This window comes from Pan troglodytes, chromosome 1, assembly GCF_028858775.2.
Source record: "Pan troglodytes isolate AG18354 chromosome 1, NHGRI_mPanTro3-v2.0_pri, whole genome shotgun sequence".
Lineage (NCBI taxonomy): Eukaryota > Metazoa > Chordata > Mammalia > Primates > Hominidae > Pan > Pan troglodytes.
In genome coordinates this window covers 72,308,144-72,324,901 of record NC_072398.2, presented here as the reverse complement: position 1 = coordinate 72,324,901, position 16,758 = coordinate 72,308,144, and the positions used below count along the sequence as shown (strand labels likewise).

Below are 16,758 nucleotides of genomic sequence, written 5' to 3'. Positions count from 1 at the left end.
ATTCTGTACATCCTACTCCTATCTGCTGCCAAATTCAGAGCATGCATTCCTTCTTAGCCCATACCCTCTTATTTCCATAAGAATCAATACAATGAAGTGAAACAGTAGATAAAAATTGGATCCTCTTTTACTACTTAACCTTAAAAGAGCTGTTTCTAGAAAGACCTCTGGGACTGCTATTTAGTCAAGGGTGGCACTTCTTGGATAAATGAATTGCAATATTTTGTTTAACTGAACAACTGAAAAGTTGGGACATTACGCTAAAAAAATACACTGAGCAAGAAAGATTATGAGAAACTCTTTCTTGAGTTCTCTACCACATCCTGCCTGTTCATGGGTTTTCTGCACTCCCACCCCAATACCACCATCACTTCATCTGTGAAACTCAATACCATGTTAAAGCTGGAAGGGCCCTTTGATAGAAGTCAGTTCAACCCCATCATTTTACTAATTTGCAGATGGAAGGCCAGGATGGTTAAGAGACTTGCCCAAGGTCCTAGAGGCCAGCAGGGGCAAGCCAAGACCAGAACCCAAGTCGTGTGGCCTTGGTCTACTACTTTCTTCATCACACTGTATTGTTTCTTAAAAAGTGTAGTACAGATGCCAGTTTCTCTTAAGCAAAGCTATATGCTAGATAAAAGTTGTGATCAGACTTTTATGAATGCCTGGGGGAGGGTTGGATATTGACTTTAGAAAAGTTTATGAGCTGATGTCACCCTGATTTTAAGTCTGAGCTAAAGCTCAATTAAGTGCTTCTTTGTTATTATATTACAATCTTAGTATTGTAGGAAGTTCTGAAATATCCCATCATTTCTTTTGGGGTAACTTTTCTCATTTAATACAAGAAATTTGAGTTGAATTATCTTTCAGATCTGTTTCTGTTTTAATGAGCTCTGGTTCCTCTAAAATGGTTGTTAAATGCCCACCCTTCCCCACCTCCATCACCATCAGGAAATGGAGTTTTTAATCTTTCACACACTCTTACATAGGAAAAAAAATGATTTTAGTACTGATTCTGACTGACTCTGAAGTATTGTTATAGCCTTCTGGAGTTCTTTCAGGGTGGCTCAGAACCTCAGGGGAACCTTGAACCAAAGCTTCAGGGCAGCTGTAGGCAGAATAACAGGACTTTGCCTGTTTGTTAGGAACTACTGAGCTCCCCGAATATGGACCTGTATTGGAAGCTATGCCAATGTCCCTGCGATAGCCTCAAAAAATGGACAACTAAAAGAGGTGCCTGGTTTGGCATTCTCTGGGGGACAGTTCATGGAAAGCTTGTTGATGGGGCTGGCCACTCTATCTGCAAATAATGATGTCTTTTTTCTGGTGTCTACCTTACCCTGTTCCTCACTAACCATTGAAAGATGCAGGAAGACTTTGGGAACCTGCCCCTAAGTCTGTTTTCAGATGTAAAGGTTGACACCTTTCAGTATAGAATTATCTAAAGTTGTTAGTCAAGATTTAAGAGATCTGCACACACTGAATTTTTTTCAGTTCACAGTGATAGGGGAAATGGTATTTTTATCCATGTCTTGAGATTTCTATTTTTCCTTTGTTCTGTCTGTAAAGAATTGAAGAAAACTTTCCAGGACATCTCTTGCCTTTCCAAATTCTATTTTCGTTAAAGTCAAATCAAATTCGATAATAAAACTTTTTCAGAAATAGCCATGAATTTATAATCAGTAACACATGATTTAATTGTTTTTTTCTCTTTAACTGTATTCAAAGTTTCTTCAGAAAAGGGGATATGTTTTATGCTTTTGATCTACCTTGTGGCTTCTTTTTGATAATTTGAGTTTAATATAGTAAAACATAATGATGAAGCAGTGGGGCCAATGTCTCCTTCTGGAGTCAGTCTTGGCCTATAGAATTTATTGACATATCTTTCAGGTTACATATATATAGATCTTTATGGGGTGGAGCTTTACTCCTAGTGAGTATCAACACTTTGAAACTTATAAACATCAAATGCTAGAATCCCACTGCAGGCCTATGGAATCAAAATTTTCAGGGGATAAAGCAGGAGTATACGTTTTTTAAAAAGCTTCCTAAGTGAGTCTAATGCACAGCTATGGTAAAGCCTGCCTTATGGAATAAGAGGGCCACTCTTAGAGGCTTCCCAAGTACAGTTATCATTCACATACACAACCAACAAGGGAAAAACACACATCATTATTGCAGGGCATTGCTAGGATTGTGCCCGGGTGCCCACAGGCAGGTTCTGTACAAGAGGACAATAGCCAAGGGTTAACATACATTTTGAACAAAAATTCCTCAATCAAAAGCATGGTTTTTTTGTTTTTGTTTTTTTTGTTTCTTTGTTTTTGAGACAGAGTCTTGCTCTGTCACCCAGGCTGGAGTGCAGTGGCGCAATCTCGGCTCACTGCAAGCTCTACCTCCTGGGTTCATGCCATTCTCCTGTCTCAGCCTCCTGGGTAGCTGGGACTACAGGCGCCTGCCACCATGCCTAGCTAATTTTTTGTATTTTTAGTAGAGATGGGGTTTCACCGTGTTAGCCAGGATGATCTCGATCTCCTGACCTCGTGATCCGCCCGCCTCGGCCTCCCAAAGTGCTGGTATTACAGGTATGAGCCACCACACCCGGCCAAAAACATGTTTTAAAACATTGCAACACAATGACATTGGAAGTGAAGACCAGCAGAAAGAGAATAGAGGCTTATCAGAGCAGAGAGACAAAGAGCAAATCTAGGGTTATGTGTAGGTGGCCATCTACATAGTATGATTTCTAAGAACCTGTTAACTTAAACCTCCCTTGTGAAAAACTCAATCCTTTGGCTTAAAACACTGACTCTTGTTAAAATGGAAATACCTGTGAATCATATCTGACAGGGTACATCATATTCTTACCTGAGAACACGTTGTAATGGGGTGGGGAAAGAGCTGGAAACATAGATGGAAAGAGAGAGGGTATTGCCAAAAGAGGATGCACACTGGGCAGGGCATCGTGCAGACAGCAGCAGCTGGACAAATATCATCACTTTGATTTACTGCTATTTAAAAGAGAACTGCCCAAAACTATTGGACTATTAGATATGCTATGTTTTTCCCTTGCCTACCCTGCTGAGGAGCTCCTTGGCTCACTCTGGCCTCTGCTGCTAGCTCCTGAATTGGGAAGAAAGCAACAGGAAAGCAACCTCATCCCGTGGGAGATGGCCCGGTGGTCTAGGCTGGCCCTGAGAGTGAGGGCTCTGAGATCCAGCCTGAGGATTTTCCTCTGACTCGCTGTGTGGCCTCCAGCCAGTCTCCAAACAGCTTTAGTTTTCTTGTATGTCAAACCAAGATAAATACCTAACTTCCCACTTCTCTGGGGCATTGTAAGGCTTCACTTCTGCCACTTTCAGTAAGGTTTGTCCAAAGATCATAAGAAGAAAGCTTTTGAGAACTTTTAAGATGAATTACTTTTACTACTTATGTAGTATTAGGTAGAAAGGAGAATGTACCGGGAGGGTGGGATAATGGAGAACACAACAATCTCACTCAGAGAAGCAGTGTTTGTAGTGGAAGAGAAACACAAAAGGGGTTTTGGGGTTGGGGTGCAAGGGAGAGAAGTCTACAATTGGTACCAGATGCCATCAGAAGCTAACGACCTGACAAACTCTGTCCTCATAAAACAAATTCCTTAAAAAGGAAGCAAATGGAAATATAAGCTAGTGAAAGAATTTGCAGCAGCTGCCCTAAAACCATTTCTCACTTCATAAACAGGTCTGGGTTTCGTCCTTTTTTTTTTTTTTTCGTGTTGGTCTTATTTCATGCCACTTTTCCCTCTCATATTCTCCCCTGTCTCATTCTTCCTCCCTTGCTTCTCCTGCTGAATGGACTTCTCACACTGGCAGTCATAACAATAGTAGTTCCCATTTTGATGGAGGGAGGCTCATTCAGAGCATTTGTTTTGTGTCTCGTCTCAACATGTATTTGTCCTCAATGATGGCATGGATTAATTGGATGAAGTCACTCAAAAACAGCACTTGCTCTTTTCACGCTGACTTCTTTCCAATAAACTGATGTGGACCAGAGTATTAATGACTCTCTGTTTCCCAGTACTTCCTGTTTAGCATGCTGAAGAAGAGATTATGTTTGGGACATCCATGGCATGTGGCATCTAGAGAACTAGGAGTTCTTTAGAATCACTAATGAAGCATCTTGATCACATTTCATAAAGGATGGTCAGATTTTAGCTTCCTTATCAGATAGATTAAATACATATTTGGAGACAAAAATTCATTTCCTACATTGCATATCAGCATTGAATTTGGGGAATTCATGCTGACTCATTAACAACCCCCACCTTATATATTTCTTCCTTCATCAGGTCTCATAATGGATACTTCATCATCTCAGGAAATAACCAGGGCTTAAACTTGTGAAAACATTTTCTTCACACCGATCACCTCCAGTTCTTCCAACTTATACATAATAAACATAGATAAAAGAAATGAGAATATCACTGACATATGATTTAAATCCCAAGGGCATAAGAGCAGGGTCAGCAACTTTAGCATATTTAGTCTGAATTCACCCTTTTGGGGCTAGTGCTTTTTAAGTCAAGTCTCAATTATTTCAAGGTAGTATGTGCATATTCAATGATATTTATTTTCTACTTTCTTACATTGTTGCCCAGATCTTTGATAAAGTAGTTGACCACTAACACAATTCAGGGACAAACAGAGCACACTACTGATGACAAGATTCATAGTAGTCATATCTTTGGGCTAATAATTAGCACCAAGGGCAACAACATCAAGAGCAAGAAAATATCTTGCTAGTCTTCCATACTAGACTATGTATTCCCTAAGAGCATGGTTCTTATACCACTGGTACTCAGATCGAGGCCTTCCTAACAGTAAGTGCTCAGTAAATGCTTATTAATGAATGGTGGAGCAAGATGGTTGAATCAGTGTTTAATGATATTTTCATATTTCACATCCCCATTTGTCATTATAAAATTTAACAAATTTCTCACTTTGATAGCTATGGACTGACTTTGCTCTCTATAACATGAACAATCTTAATTCAGCAAATTTTTATTGTGTCAAATACAGCAAGTCATGTGTTGAATATAAAGTGGGTAAGAGTCAGTTTTCCTCTTCAGAGTGTCCATAATCTAGTTTGAACATTGAGCATTTAAGAGACACTCAGATACTAATTACCTTGTGAATAAAAGGATAAATAAGTTAATTCACTGATTAAAGAATGAGAAAATGCATACACAACTATAACAGAAGATAAAGCAAAAGAAATTTAGAAGGGAGTTTTTTTTTTATTATACTTTACGTTTTAGGGTACATGTGCACATTGTGCAGGTTAGTTACATATGTATACATGTGCCATGCTGGTGCGCTGCACCCACTAACTCGTCGTCTAGCATTAGGTATATCTCCCAATGCTATCCCTCCCCTCTCCCCTCACCCCACAACAGTCCCCACAGTGTGATATTCCCCTTCCTGTGTCCATGTGATCTCATTGTTCAATTCCCACCTATGAGTGAGAATATGCGGTGTGGGAAATTCAAAGGAAGAGGGCATCTGAAGGGACTTCTTTGAGAAGGAGAGTGTCTTAGCTCAATTTGTGTTGCTATAACCGAATGCCTGATACTGGGTAATTTATAAAGAAAAGAGATTCACTTAGCTCATGGTTCTATAGTCTGGGAAGTGCAAGAAGTATGACGCTGGCGTATGCTCGGCTTTCTTGCTGTGTCATACATGGCAGAAGCAAACACATGCAAAGGTGCAAAACTTGAGAGGCACCCTGACTTTATAACAATCCACTCTCATGGGAACTAACCTATTCCAGTGAGAACTAATTCAGTCACTACCACAAGAACAGCACTAAGCCATTCATGAGGGATCCACCCTCATGACCCAAACACCTTCCACTAGGCCCCACCTACCAATACTGCCACATTGGGAATCAAATTTCAACATGAGTTTTTTGGGGACAAACCATATCCAAACCATAGCAGAAGGCCTTTTAGAAATCTCAACAAATTGAGCAAAGGTACAGAAATGGGAGAACAAAAAAGTGGGGTGACAAACAGCAAACAGACCAGTGAGGCCTTTTGCAGTGCTTCATGCAGTAGAGGAATAACAACTCTGTGAGGTTGCCATAATTATCCCCATCTTATAGGGGAAGGAGCTGAAACACTTGGGAATGAATAACTCAATCCAAATCTCACAGGTGTTAAATGATGGGTCCAGGATTCAATTCCAGAGAGCCTGAGGCTAATGCCCTAATTATTAACCTCTATGGTTCTGCCATGGCAAGAGGGTGACACTCATTTTGCTCCAGTGTTTTTTTTTTTTTTTTTTTTTTTTTTTTTTTTTTTTGAGATGGAGTCTTGCTCTGTCGCTCAGGCTGGAGTGCAGTGGCGAGATCTGGGCTCACTGCAAGCTCCGCCTCTGGGGTTCATGCCATTCTCCTGCCTCAGCCTCCCGAGTAGCTGGGACTACAGGTGCCTGCAACCACACCCGGCTAATTTTTTGTATTTTTAGTAGAGATGGGGTTTCACCGTGTTAGCCAGGACAGTCTTGATCTCCTGACCTCGTGATCTGCCCACCTTGGCCTCCCAAAGTGCTGGGATTACGGGCGTGAGCCACCGCACCCGGCCTGCTCCAGTGTATTCTTGCTGCTGTTATGATCCAGGCTGAGTCTAGATTGGCCCTGGCAATCCAAGCAGCAGTTCTCTGCTGAGAGGATGTCTGTGGAAGCATCTAGCATAAGTTAGGCATGGGACATGGATTCAAGATGTGTGAGTTTCCTCTTCCAGTAATCGGTTCAATTTCTGCTCAGTCTGTGCTAATATTCAATGGTATGTACTGCTATGGCTTTAGCAGTTGTGAAAATATTTCCATACCAATCGGTTAATTGGTGTTGCCTTTCTGTCATCTTAGAAACCTAGGCCCTTCAGACATGGACTTCTGTGTCACCTTGTGATCAAACATTTGAAAGATTCATGCCTGACATAACTAGGGGCCTCCAGGATTCACTCCTGAGCTTTGTCCTGGATTTGTTCTAATTGCTTGGGACCCAACAGTACTGGTTGTTAAATATTTTGAGTGTCATCCCATGATCTATTCATTTCTGAGCCACACAGAACTCTCAGAATCTGTTCTCCACCTCATTTCATCACCATTTGATCCTCCTGGAAGAAGGAGCCATAGAAAGTCAACTTACTGTTACTTGTTAGCTGTTAGTTTTTATGTCTATTATGCTGCATGGTGTTGGGTAGTAGAGAAAAAAGGTGATGAGTTAAATATCAGTTTTGGAGAAAATTGTTCTCTCTGGTTTAGGAGCCCTCCCAGATGGAGCTGCAAAGTCATTGCTGCTCCTTATTGGTTCTCAACCAGTCCTAAGATGGTTCTATTTCTCTTATCCCAGCTGTATCCATCGGCCCTGTGGGAAGCAGGACAGCTGTCCGTCATTGCTGCTTGATCATGCTGATGTGGTGAACTGTACCTCTATAGGCCCAGGTCTCATGAAGTGTGCTATCACTTGTCAAAGGGGATTTGCCCTTCAGGCCAGCAGTGGGCAGTACATCAGGCCCATGCAGGTGAGTTGAAAGATCACGATCACCAGGACCAAGTTCCTGGGAAGGGGAGGTATTCACACTCTTCTCTCTGGCTCCACAGGGAAAGAGCAGATGTTTTTAAGCCATTTGAAAGGAAAACATGGGGGCTCTAACAAGCAGAGAGAATGATGTCTTAATAGAAATGCAAGGTATATAAAAGCATGTACAGTGCTGATTAAGTGGGTTGGTGGGCAGTAAAGGGCAATGCTTATTCTGTTCTTCTCCCTTGTTTGTCTTTCTGTCAGAAATTATTTTCCCTCCTTTTGCCTTTAAGATGAGAATGCCAAAGTTCAGACTTGTCTGTAATTTTCAGGAAAGACTGGTTGTAATCAGCATGTCTGTGGTTCACAATGTCCACCCCAACACAACCCTCCAACAAAAAGACTGAAGAAATAGAACCCGATTTTCTCCCCAGAAGCATTAAAGCTGTGACTGAGGCAGAGATTCTGTCATGATTCTAACTCTGGCCAAATTTTCCAAATTTCTACAAGCTCCATTTCGAATTTCTACAGCACCATTTTCAGAATTTCAAGATGGTTTGGAGGTAGTAGAATATGTAGATTAACAGGATGACTCAGGAGACAGATCGGAATTAAATTTTGGCTCCACTGTATATAAGATGTGTAACTTTGGATTAAAAAATAAACAAAAGAAATTAATCTCTTTAAGCTTGTTTTCACATTTTTTAAATGATTAGAACAGAGTACTTATCTGATTGAGTTATTATGATGGCTGGAAATAATTTAAATGCTTTTAGCAAAATGATAGGTACATAGCACTCTATTTGTTAAATTGTCAGTATTATGAGCATGATCATGTATTCTCAACTAAGAATTCTGTTTTCCATCTTGCCTTTAGAGAGTCTTCAATTCCCCACAGAGAAATTTTAAACATAAAATCAGCCATTAGAAAACATGACCATATTATAAGATAGAAAAAGGATGCACCAGGGAAGAGATGATGGTGCTCGAGGAAAAAAACAGAAAGATGTGGTCTCATAAGGAAAGAGTGGACACACAACTGTTAGCTAGACATCAGTGATTTACAAGAGTGGATTTTGTGTGTGTGTGTGTGCCAATTGATTGCTTAACAGGTTGGGAACCTGTGGGAGAATTTCACTTGCTTAGAGATGTCAGGATTTAAAGGTATACACTTTGGCTTCAGCTGGCTTAGGTTCTGCCTAGAGAGAAACAGCTTTAATATACCTTGAGGCACCAAATTCTTGGTCTGTGAAGCTTTAGCCAGGAAGGCAGAGCCCTTATTACCTGTTCTTTACCCATCTCAACTCAGGCAAAGGAATGTCCACTCCAGAAAAGAAAGAAAAAGAATGGAAAAAAATGCAGGGACTGAATCCACTCATATGATAGGTGAAGAAGGGGAGAGAAGAAAAGACAACATGTATAATGCATTAAAATTAGAAGCAAATTCAAAACAAAATGGACAGTACCTAACAGAGACAGGAGAAGCACCAGGCAATAGATGCAGATTTTGAGAGGCATTCTTTTTTTTGAGACGGAGTCTCGCTCTGTCGCCCAGGCTGGAGTGCAATGGCATGATCTCAGCTCACTGCAACCTCCCAACCTCCACCTCCCGGGTTCAAGCGATTCTCCTGCCTCAGCCTCCTGAGTAGCTGGGACTACAGGTGCATGCCACCACACCCAGCTAATTTTTGTATTTTTAGTAGAGACGGGGTTTCACCATGTCAGCCAGAATGGTCTCCATCTGCTGACCTCGTGATCCGCCCACCTTGCCCTCCCAAAGTGCTGGGATTACAGGTGTGAGCCACTGCCCCCGGCCTTGAGAGGCATTCATGAGGTGATAGTGGCTCATTGTAGTTAGAGCCAGACTTGCAGGCTGTGTTAAGCATGTGAAGGGCATCATCTGGGCTGGGAGAAGGGTGGGAGCTCACGCTTTGCCAACCACATGGCACAGTCAGCAACAGTGCTCTCCAGCTGACCAAACGTGCTGTCACCTCAGGCTGGTCCCATGAAGAAAATTATAGAATCGTGGTCGTGATCACAAGACAGTGGGGTATTTGCTTTTTGTTGACGCAAGAACCGAAACTAAACAGAAAAATGTGTCTGGCTTTGAATTGGGTCCTTCTGGCAAGCAACGGAGAAACATTGGGAAGCGGGAAGGAGCAGCTAGCCAGGAGTTGGTGTCAGGGGTGACAGGTGCCTTCAGCGGTCATTGTACCTGTGGCTTTGGTGCCACTGTGATTTCCTGGCAGGATGGCTGGCTCAGCCATAGAAACTCCCCTTTCTATCTTTGACCTTTGATAATCCAGTAGCTAGAATGTTGGCTGCACGTTTTTCAAACAAGCCATAAGCTTCTAGGTCTCCAGGTCCTGCCTTGTTACATTTCCCCCACCCTAGACACCTTCTTCTCCCACCTCCCGCTGTACTGCTGGGAAGTCCTGATCATTTTTCAAAGGCCAATCCTGTATTACCTATTCTGTGGAACTTCTCCTACATGCTCTCCTCCCTGGCCGAGGATGGCAGTTCCTCCTCCAGCTCCTGTTATGCCATCACACAGGAGCATGCATTATACAATATGGCTTTATTGTTGCGTATTTGTGTTTTCTTTCTTCTTGAAGTTATATGGCATTCTTTCCAACCATTACAGAAGGGGATAGGATATAACAAACAAAAATGTAGCTCTAACATTTCCTTCTTTACTTTCTTTTCTGCCTTCCTCCCTCCTTTTCTCCTTTCTATTCTTCCTCCTTCACATGTTTTTGAACCGTTGTTTCAACATGTGATTTGCTTGCCTGGTCGATTTTTAGTTCCCGGAGGATATTTTGTTTAGGACAGGACCTGGCCCTCTTAGGTGCTCGATAAATATCTCTTAATTGAATTAGTAGCAGTGTGCTGTAGGGCTGCCCTACTGAAATGACAGGCACTAGGAAATGGCTAGAATCTCTCACATTTAACCACAAGGTTTGGAAGATGCCTTGTATGCATTAACTCTCAGCACCATTCTCAGTGGAGGTAATTATTTTCAGTAGCATTATCAGTTGGCTTATTAATAAGAGTGCCAGCAGGAGACAGATGACATACTCAAAAGTGGGCAATTTGAGAGAATTTAATCAAGAGACCACTCATAAATGTGCAGGCAGGATATAGGAAAATCACAAGGCAATGGTGCAGTATCCCAGGTGAAGGGACTCAGTCATCACCCCTAGGCCTGAAAGGTTTACCTTAGGAGTGCAGAATCACAGGAAGGAGCAGAAACTGTGTAGAGCAGGCTTCCAGAAGATGCAGCCAATCTGCAGCGACCCTTGGGAGAGAGTGGGGAGAATCAGCACCCTGGCCTCCCTCTTCTCCTCTCCCTCTCCAGGCTGCTGACACTGTGTCCTGAATCTGAATGCAAGTACAAGTCAGAGGCATGAAACCCACTGGAGTCAGTTTCCCTGGCCCAGAGCAGAGTAGAGAAGGGTAGAGAACAGGTCTGGAGGAGCAACTGGAAAGCAGACAACAGAGCTGGCCTGGAGGAGTCTTGCCATGTCATGATTCTCTGACACTAGCAGGCTTCTTTTATCAGCATCATACTGAGTGTTGTAAGAATGTATATTAAAACAGTGAGGCCTGAAGAGGGAGAAAGGCAAAATAATTTGTCCCGTTTTAAATGTTTAGACAGATAATCACCAAGACTCTTCTAAAGCCTGGAAACTACTCTGATACGCCTTTTAATGTGACTTTGACAGAAGCAATTTCTCTGTTTCTAGAAGGAAATTCTGCTCACATGTTCTTCTGGGCACTGGGACCAGAATGTGAGCTGCCTTCCCGTGGACTGCGGTGTTCCCGACCCGTCTTTGGTGAACTATGCAAACTTCTCCTGCTCAGAGGGAACCAAATTTCTGAAACGCTGCTCAATCTCTTGTGTCCCACCAGCCAAGCTGCAAGGTATTGTCTGGTCAACCAGGAACTGTATGCAAGTTCTCTGCCATCCGTCGCTCTTGAGGGTACTTTGGGACTCTTTTCGTTACCCCAACACCTTTCCTATTTGCTCCACTGTGTCACCATCTTCTGATAACTCCAGAAAAGTCCCAAAAGGCAACACCACTCTTTGTCCCCAACTACTTGAAAGGATGCACTGGCTCAGGTTCTAATGAATGAAGGAATCTTAGACTTTCCTCTATTTTTATTTGACAGTGTGTACCCCAGAGGCAAGGCTACTGGAATGGTTGTCCTGATAATATTCATAATCAAGATACACTTTATTGTGCACATTTTAAAATTTAATATTTACAGCCATCCTTTGAGCAATGTGTGAATTTGTCCCTGGCTTTAGTGCTGGTTAGAGATGAAGATGGAGTGGAGCCTGCTCTAGCTGATGGCTTCTCAGACTTTGGTGTGCCTAACAATGACTCAGGAGGCTTGCTATAATTGCAGATTCCTGAACCTTTCTCCAAGAGATTCTTGCTTAGTGAGTCTGGGGTGAGATAATGATGTTATGATGAATAGTCCATGGATTGCATTCGGAGAAACCATGAATTGTACTAAGGCATATGGTATAGTGTTTAAATACAGAACTCTTCATCCAAACTGCCTCTGTTCAAACCGTGATTCTGCCCTTTACTAGTTCGGGCAAGTTACCGATCCCCAATTTCCTCATCTGCATAATAGGGGATAATAATAGGATCTATTTCATAGGGTTGTTTGAGGTTTGAAATTTACACACGTTAATACATGTAAAATGCTTAGAGTAGTGCCTGCCATATAATAAGCACTATAAAAGTGTCATCTATTATTATTTTAATGCTTTCTATGATAACATCACTGCTATATTTTTATTATATGTAGGTAGGAAAAGAAGTAATGATTTAGTTGGTAGCCCTTCTTTCATTTGGGTCAAGAAAGATTTATCTGACCTCTGTTTTATGTAAGAGCATCACACTGGATGCTCTGTAAGTAAAAAGATGTAGGACTAACATTTGACGTGGGATTTTTGAGATGCTACTCAAGAAAGAATAATATGACTTTTGAAAGGCACCAGTAAGTTCAGAGGTTTTTATTTCATCTGCTATGATTATCTTTCTGGGCTCTCTGTTCTGAGCATCTTGTGCTTCTCTTTCCTGGAGTCAGGACTGAGCCCATGGCTGACATGTCTTGAAGATGGTCTCTGGTCTCTCCCTGAAGTCTACTGCAAGTTGGAGTGTGATGCTCCCCCTGTTATTCTGAATGCCAACTTGCTCCTGCCTCACTGCCTCCAGGACAACCACGACGTGGGCACCATCTGCAAATATGAATGCAAACCAGGGTACTATGTGGCAGAAAGTGCAGAGGGTAAAGTCAGGAAGTAAGTTGAATATTCCTGGTCTTTGGAGTTCTACCTACCTCGCTGCTTGTTATGTTTGTTTTTCTGTATAATCTCTCTTTACCTGCAGGGCTATATTCTCCAGTCATGACAGGCAGGCAACCTGCTGTGCTTTCTGTAAATGTATTCTCTCCAATAGAAGATCCCACAGTCTCACTTGCATACTTTTTAAAATAATTTCTGCCCTAATGATCGCTTTTCTTGAAAGTAAGAGTTAGCAGCATCCCAGGTGTTATATGTGTTACCTGAATCCAACTCTGTGCCTGCATATACTCATCAGTCCAGTTTACAATTGCAGGCCTGGCCTGGTCCCCAGTGCAGACACTTATGAGCTGTGGATATTGGGAAGTTTCCTTTCTCTGCCTCAATTTTCTTTCTGTAAAAAGGGGATGATGATTAAAAATATCCGCCAGTTAGGGCTGAGGTAGGAACTAAATGAATTATATGAATCAAACATAAAATTTAGTAAATTTATTTTAAAAATATAAAACTCAACTCATTTTGGCTATTAATATTGTTATTATATCTTTCTCCTTTCTCCTTCCTGAATTTTATGTATGTGCACTCCTAGACCCATGGCAAGAAACACTTTTCCTCCAATGTCATGGGGGATCCGAAAGAACAAAAGCTTTATAATGTAATTTAAGAGGAAAGGCTTCCAAGAGAGTCATCTTGGGGTTCAAATCCTCATCTCCCCTTTATCAGCTGAGTAACCTCAGGCAAGTTACTTAACTCTTTGGGTCTTGGTCTCCTTCCTTCCTTCTAGGTCTCATTCTTATCCTTTTAAGTTTAGAATAATGCTTGCATCCATGTTGAGTTGAAGGATAATTCAACCTTCAACTCAATATCCAACTCAAGGTTAACTCAGTATCCAGCCCAGTGCCTGGCTTGTGCCAATTACTCAATAAATGGTTTCAGAAAAAGAAACTTTTTCTGAGTGAACGAAAAGCTTTCAGGAAAAGAAACTTTTTCTGAGTGAACAAAAAGCTTTCAGGAAAAGAAACTCCTTGCATTTAGGAAATAGTAGCTATTCTTTCTCTACCGTAAATTATGTAGCTACAAGAGAAAACCAAATCTGTTTCTTACCTAGCACTTAGTTGAAAGCCTGTTGATATGTATTCTTCTAAGATTTTGTTTTTGAACTAACAAAATCCTAGCCATGGTATTACCAGTGGCGCCAGGGCATACGACCTTTGCTTGTAAGCTAGGATGGTCTAAAGGGACAGAAAAAAATATCAGGAAACTATCTGACTCACATTTACCCTTTCTCTAGTTGATCTCTCAACCATGTTAACATTTGGCCATTAGAGCAATGGCCTCTCCCAGGGCCTTCCACTCTAGAAAAGGCCCAGGCTCATATGTGGGAGGGGAAGACCAAGCCCATACCCTGCCCTTTCCACCAGAGGGAAGGGCCAGGCTGATTAGAACATAAACAATACTGATGAAAAATTCATAGGAGGCAACACTCCCTGGTTCAGTGGGCTCTAGCAGGTGTAGTAAACAGTTTTTGACAACCAAGAGCACATTTGCATGTGATTTTCATAGCATCTAGAGGCAATTTGCATAGGCACGCATTGATAGACAGTGAGTACCCAGGTAATCTTCAGGTGAAAATGTTACTACAATTACCCTGAAGGCTGCTGTTTTCTTGCTTTTTTTCTCTCTAGTCTTGTCTCTTTTTTTTACACACCAGCAGCCACCTCAGATATCTGCAGAATAGTGCCATGAAGAATAAATGACCAGGGGGCCAGAGAAATGTCTTAGGACTGGAGGAATTAAAGACAGCAAGATCATCACCAGTTTTCTGGGCCATGTCTCAGCTTTATGTTGGGAAAAAATGAGGCCTCCACCCAGAACTCTGGGTGGAATTCTGGGTTTGAGGGGCATTTGTGGACACAGCTTTTCTGACTGAGAAAGTGGATGCTTGCATCACAATGTCAGCATCAGTTTGGGCTTAAACGTTGACATTCACAAGCACCATTCTGAGGGAAGATTAAATTATTTACCACGTTATGTAAGCTGATTAAATCTTAGTTTACATCTGTTTACATAGCAGGTGGCGGGTTGGTAATCAGAAGTTTGCAAGTCTGGCATAAATCACTACCACTTGCTGCTCATGTTTACTCAGTGAACTATGTCAGCCTGGTTGCTTGTATGTGGAAAAAGCCCAGCATTGTACAAATGAGGCCCTCAACTTCTTTCTAGGATATGCAAGCACAAAGAGAAGAAATTGAGAAAAGCAGAAGGGAAATCAATCCAGAAAGAATGGGCACATGCTAATTTTATGCTACTGTACAGTGTAGTAAAACAAACAAACAAACAAACAAACAAAAATTTGGGAGTTATATTTGAAACTTGCTGGGCATGACCCTGAGCAAAATATTCAACATCCATGTATCTCAGTTTTTGCATCTATAATATGGGAAGTAGTAACTATTTCTATCCAACAATGTTGTTTTGAGGCTGAATGTCAGGTAATGTCGTGAAAGCATTTTACAAACTATGAAGTTCAATACACATGCTATGTATTTTCAATACACATGCTATATTACTTTTTGTTTATCTTTTTTTAAAGGAAGGAAACAATTACTAAAATATCAGCCAAATACATTCCCTTCCTGCTTCTTTTCAAGTCCATAGTTTCAAGACAAAAGAATGATAAGTGCTGGATTTGACTTCCTCCGATGTCCCTGTTCCAGCTTTGTCTCATTCTACCCAGGGATGGCACGGATGGCATATTCATCCCCTGCATGCTCTATGCCAGTCTCTGGGTTAGGAATAAAGACAGATACATAAATAAGACCTGGGCTGTCCAACCTTAAAAATGGAGTCAGGATCTTTATTATAGTGTTTTGGCCACACCTTCCTTCTTGAAACTCTTCTTCCTTGATTCTCTTCCATCTTGCTCCCTGATTGATGTTCCTTCTTCCTGTCTGTCCACCCTTGATTTCCTTTTCTAGCTTTTTTTCCTTTGCCCATTTCTTTAAAATTGATGTTTCTCTGAGTTCTCTTTTCCAACTTGTCAGGCATGATGCTTATTCACCCTGTAGCCTCAGTTACCATCTGCATGCTGATGATTCCTAAATTCATACCTGCCACTATAGTATCTTCCCTTAAGGGCCATAAGGCCCATAAGACCAACTGCCTATGGATATTGCTGCTTGGATATCGTGTCTACATCTCAAACTCTTAACTATGCAAAACAGAGCCTATTATAATTCCTTTCAAATATGCATATCTTTCTGTGTTCCATGAAGCTGGTTGAACCGGGTGCCTGCACATCACCTGAGACTCCTCAGAGCCCTTTACCTTTTCTCAAATCAGTTATCAACTCTGAGTGTCATTATCTTACTGACTCAGATATGCTTGTTTCTCTCCATCCCTGCTGCCAAGTCTCTATAATAGACTATTATCATTTTTCACCTCTGAACTGATCTTTCTGTCTCCAGTCTTTTCCCCTTCAACATATTCACCACTTTGCAGCAAAAATGGCCTTCAAAAAACTCAAATCCAATTATGTTATTTCCCCACATGAAAATGAATGACCAGCCTACCTGCCACTTTATTTAAGGGGAAAAGTTGAATATTAAGATAGTTTCAGTGTCTGCACAATCTAGCAGGGTTTCACTTACTTCTCCAGCCTCATTGCTCACTATCTTCCCTGGCAGACCCTTCAGCTCTTACACAACCTTCTTAGCATAGGCTCTAATACTACTGGACTTCTTTTATATCTTCGTGGAAGCTGTGGCAGTTAGGGCCTTCAGACATGGAATTCCTTCTTCCCAGAGCTCTCCGTGACAGTGACCTTTTGCTTGACTAACTCCTACTCTCTTATTTTTAGTGCAGGTGTGATG

The 16,758-nt window shown here is 41.6% G+C and overlaps 1 protein-coding gene across 1 annotated transcript in view; it reads left to right on the top strand.

Moving 5' to 3' along the window:
• PAPPA2 (pappalysin 2) overlaps positions 1-16,758 on the top strand; it is a 299,157-nt gene that overhangs the window by 206,642 nt on the left and 75,757 nt on the right. The window contains exons 14-16 of the mRNA XM_009438817.5: positions 7,396-7,567; positions 11,313-11,490; positions 12,673-12,886. Of these exons, the coding sequence (XP_009437092.3) occupies positions 7,396-7,567; positions 11,313-11,490; positions 12,673-12,886 (564 nt within the window). The remainder of the gene's footprint in view (positions 1-7,395; positions 7,568-11,312; positions 11,491-12,672; positions 12,887-16,758) is intronic.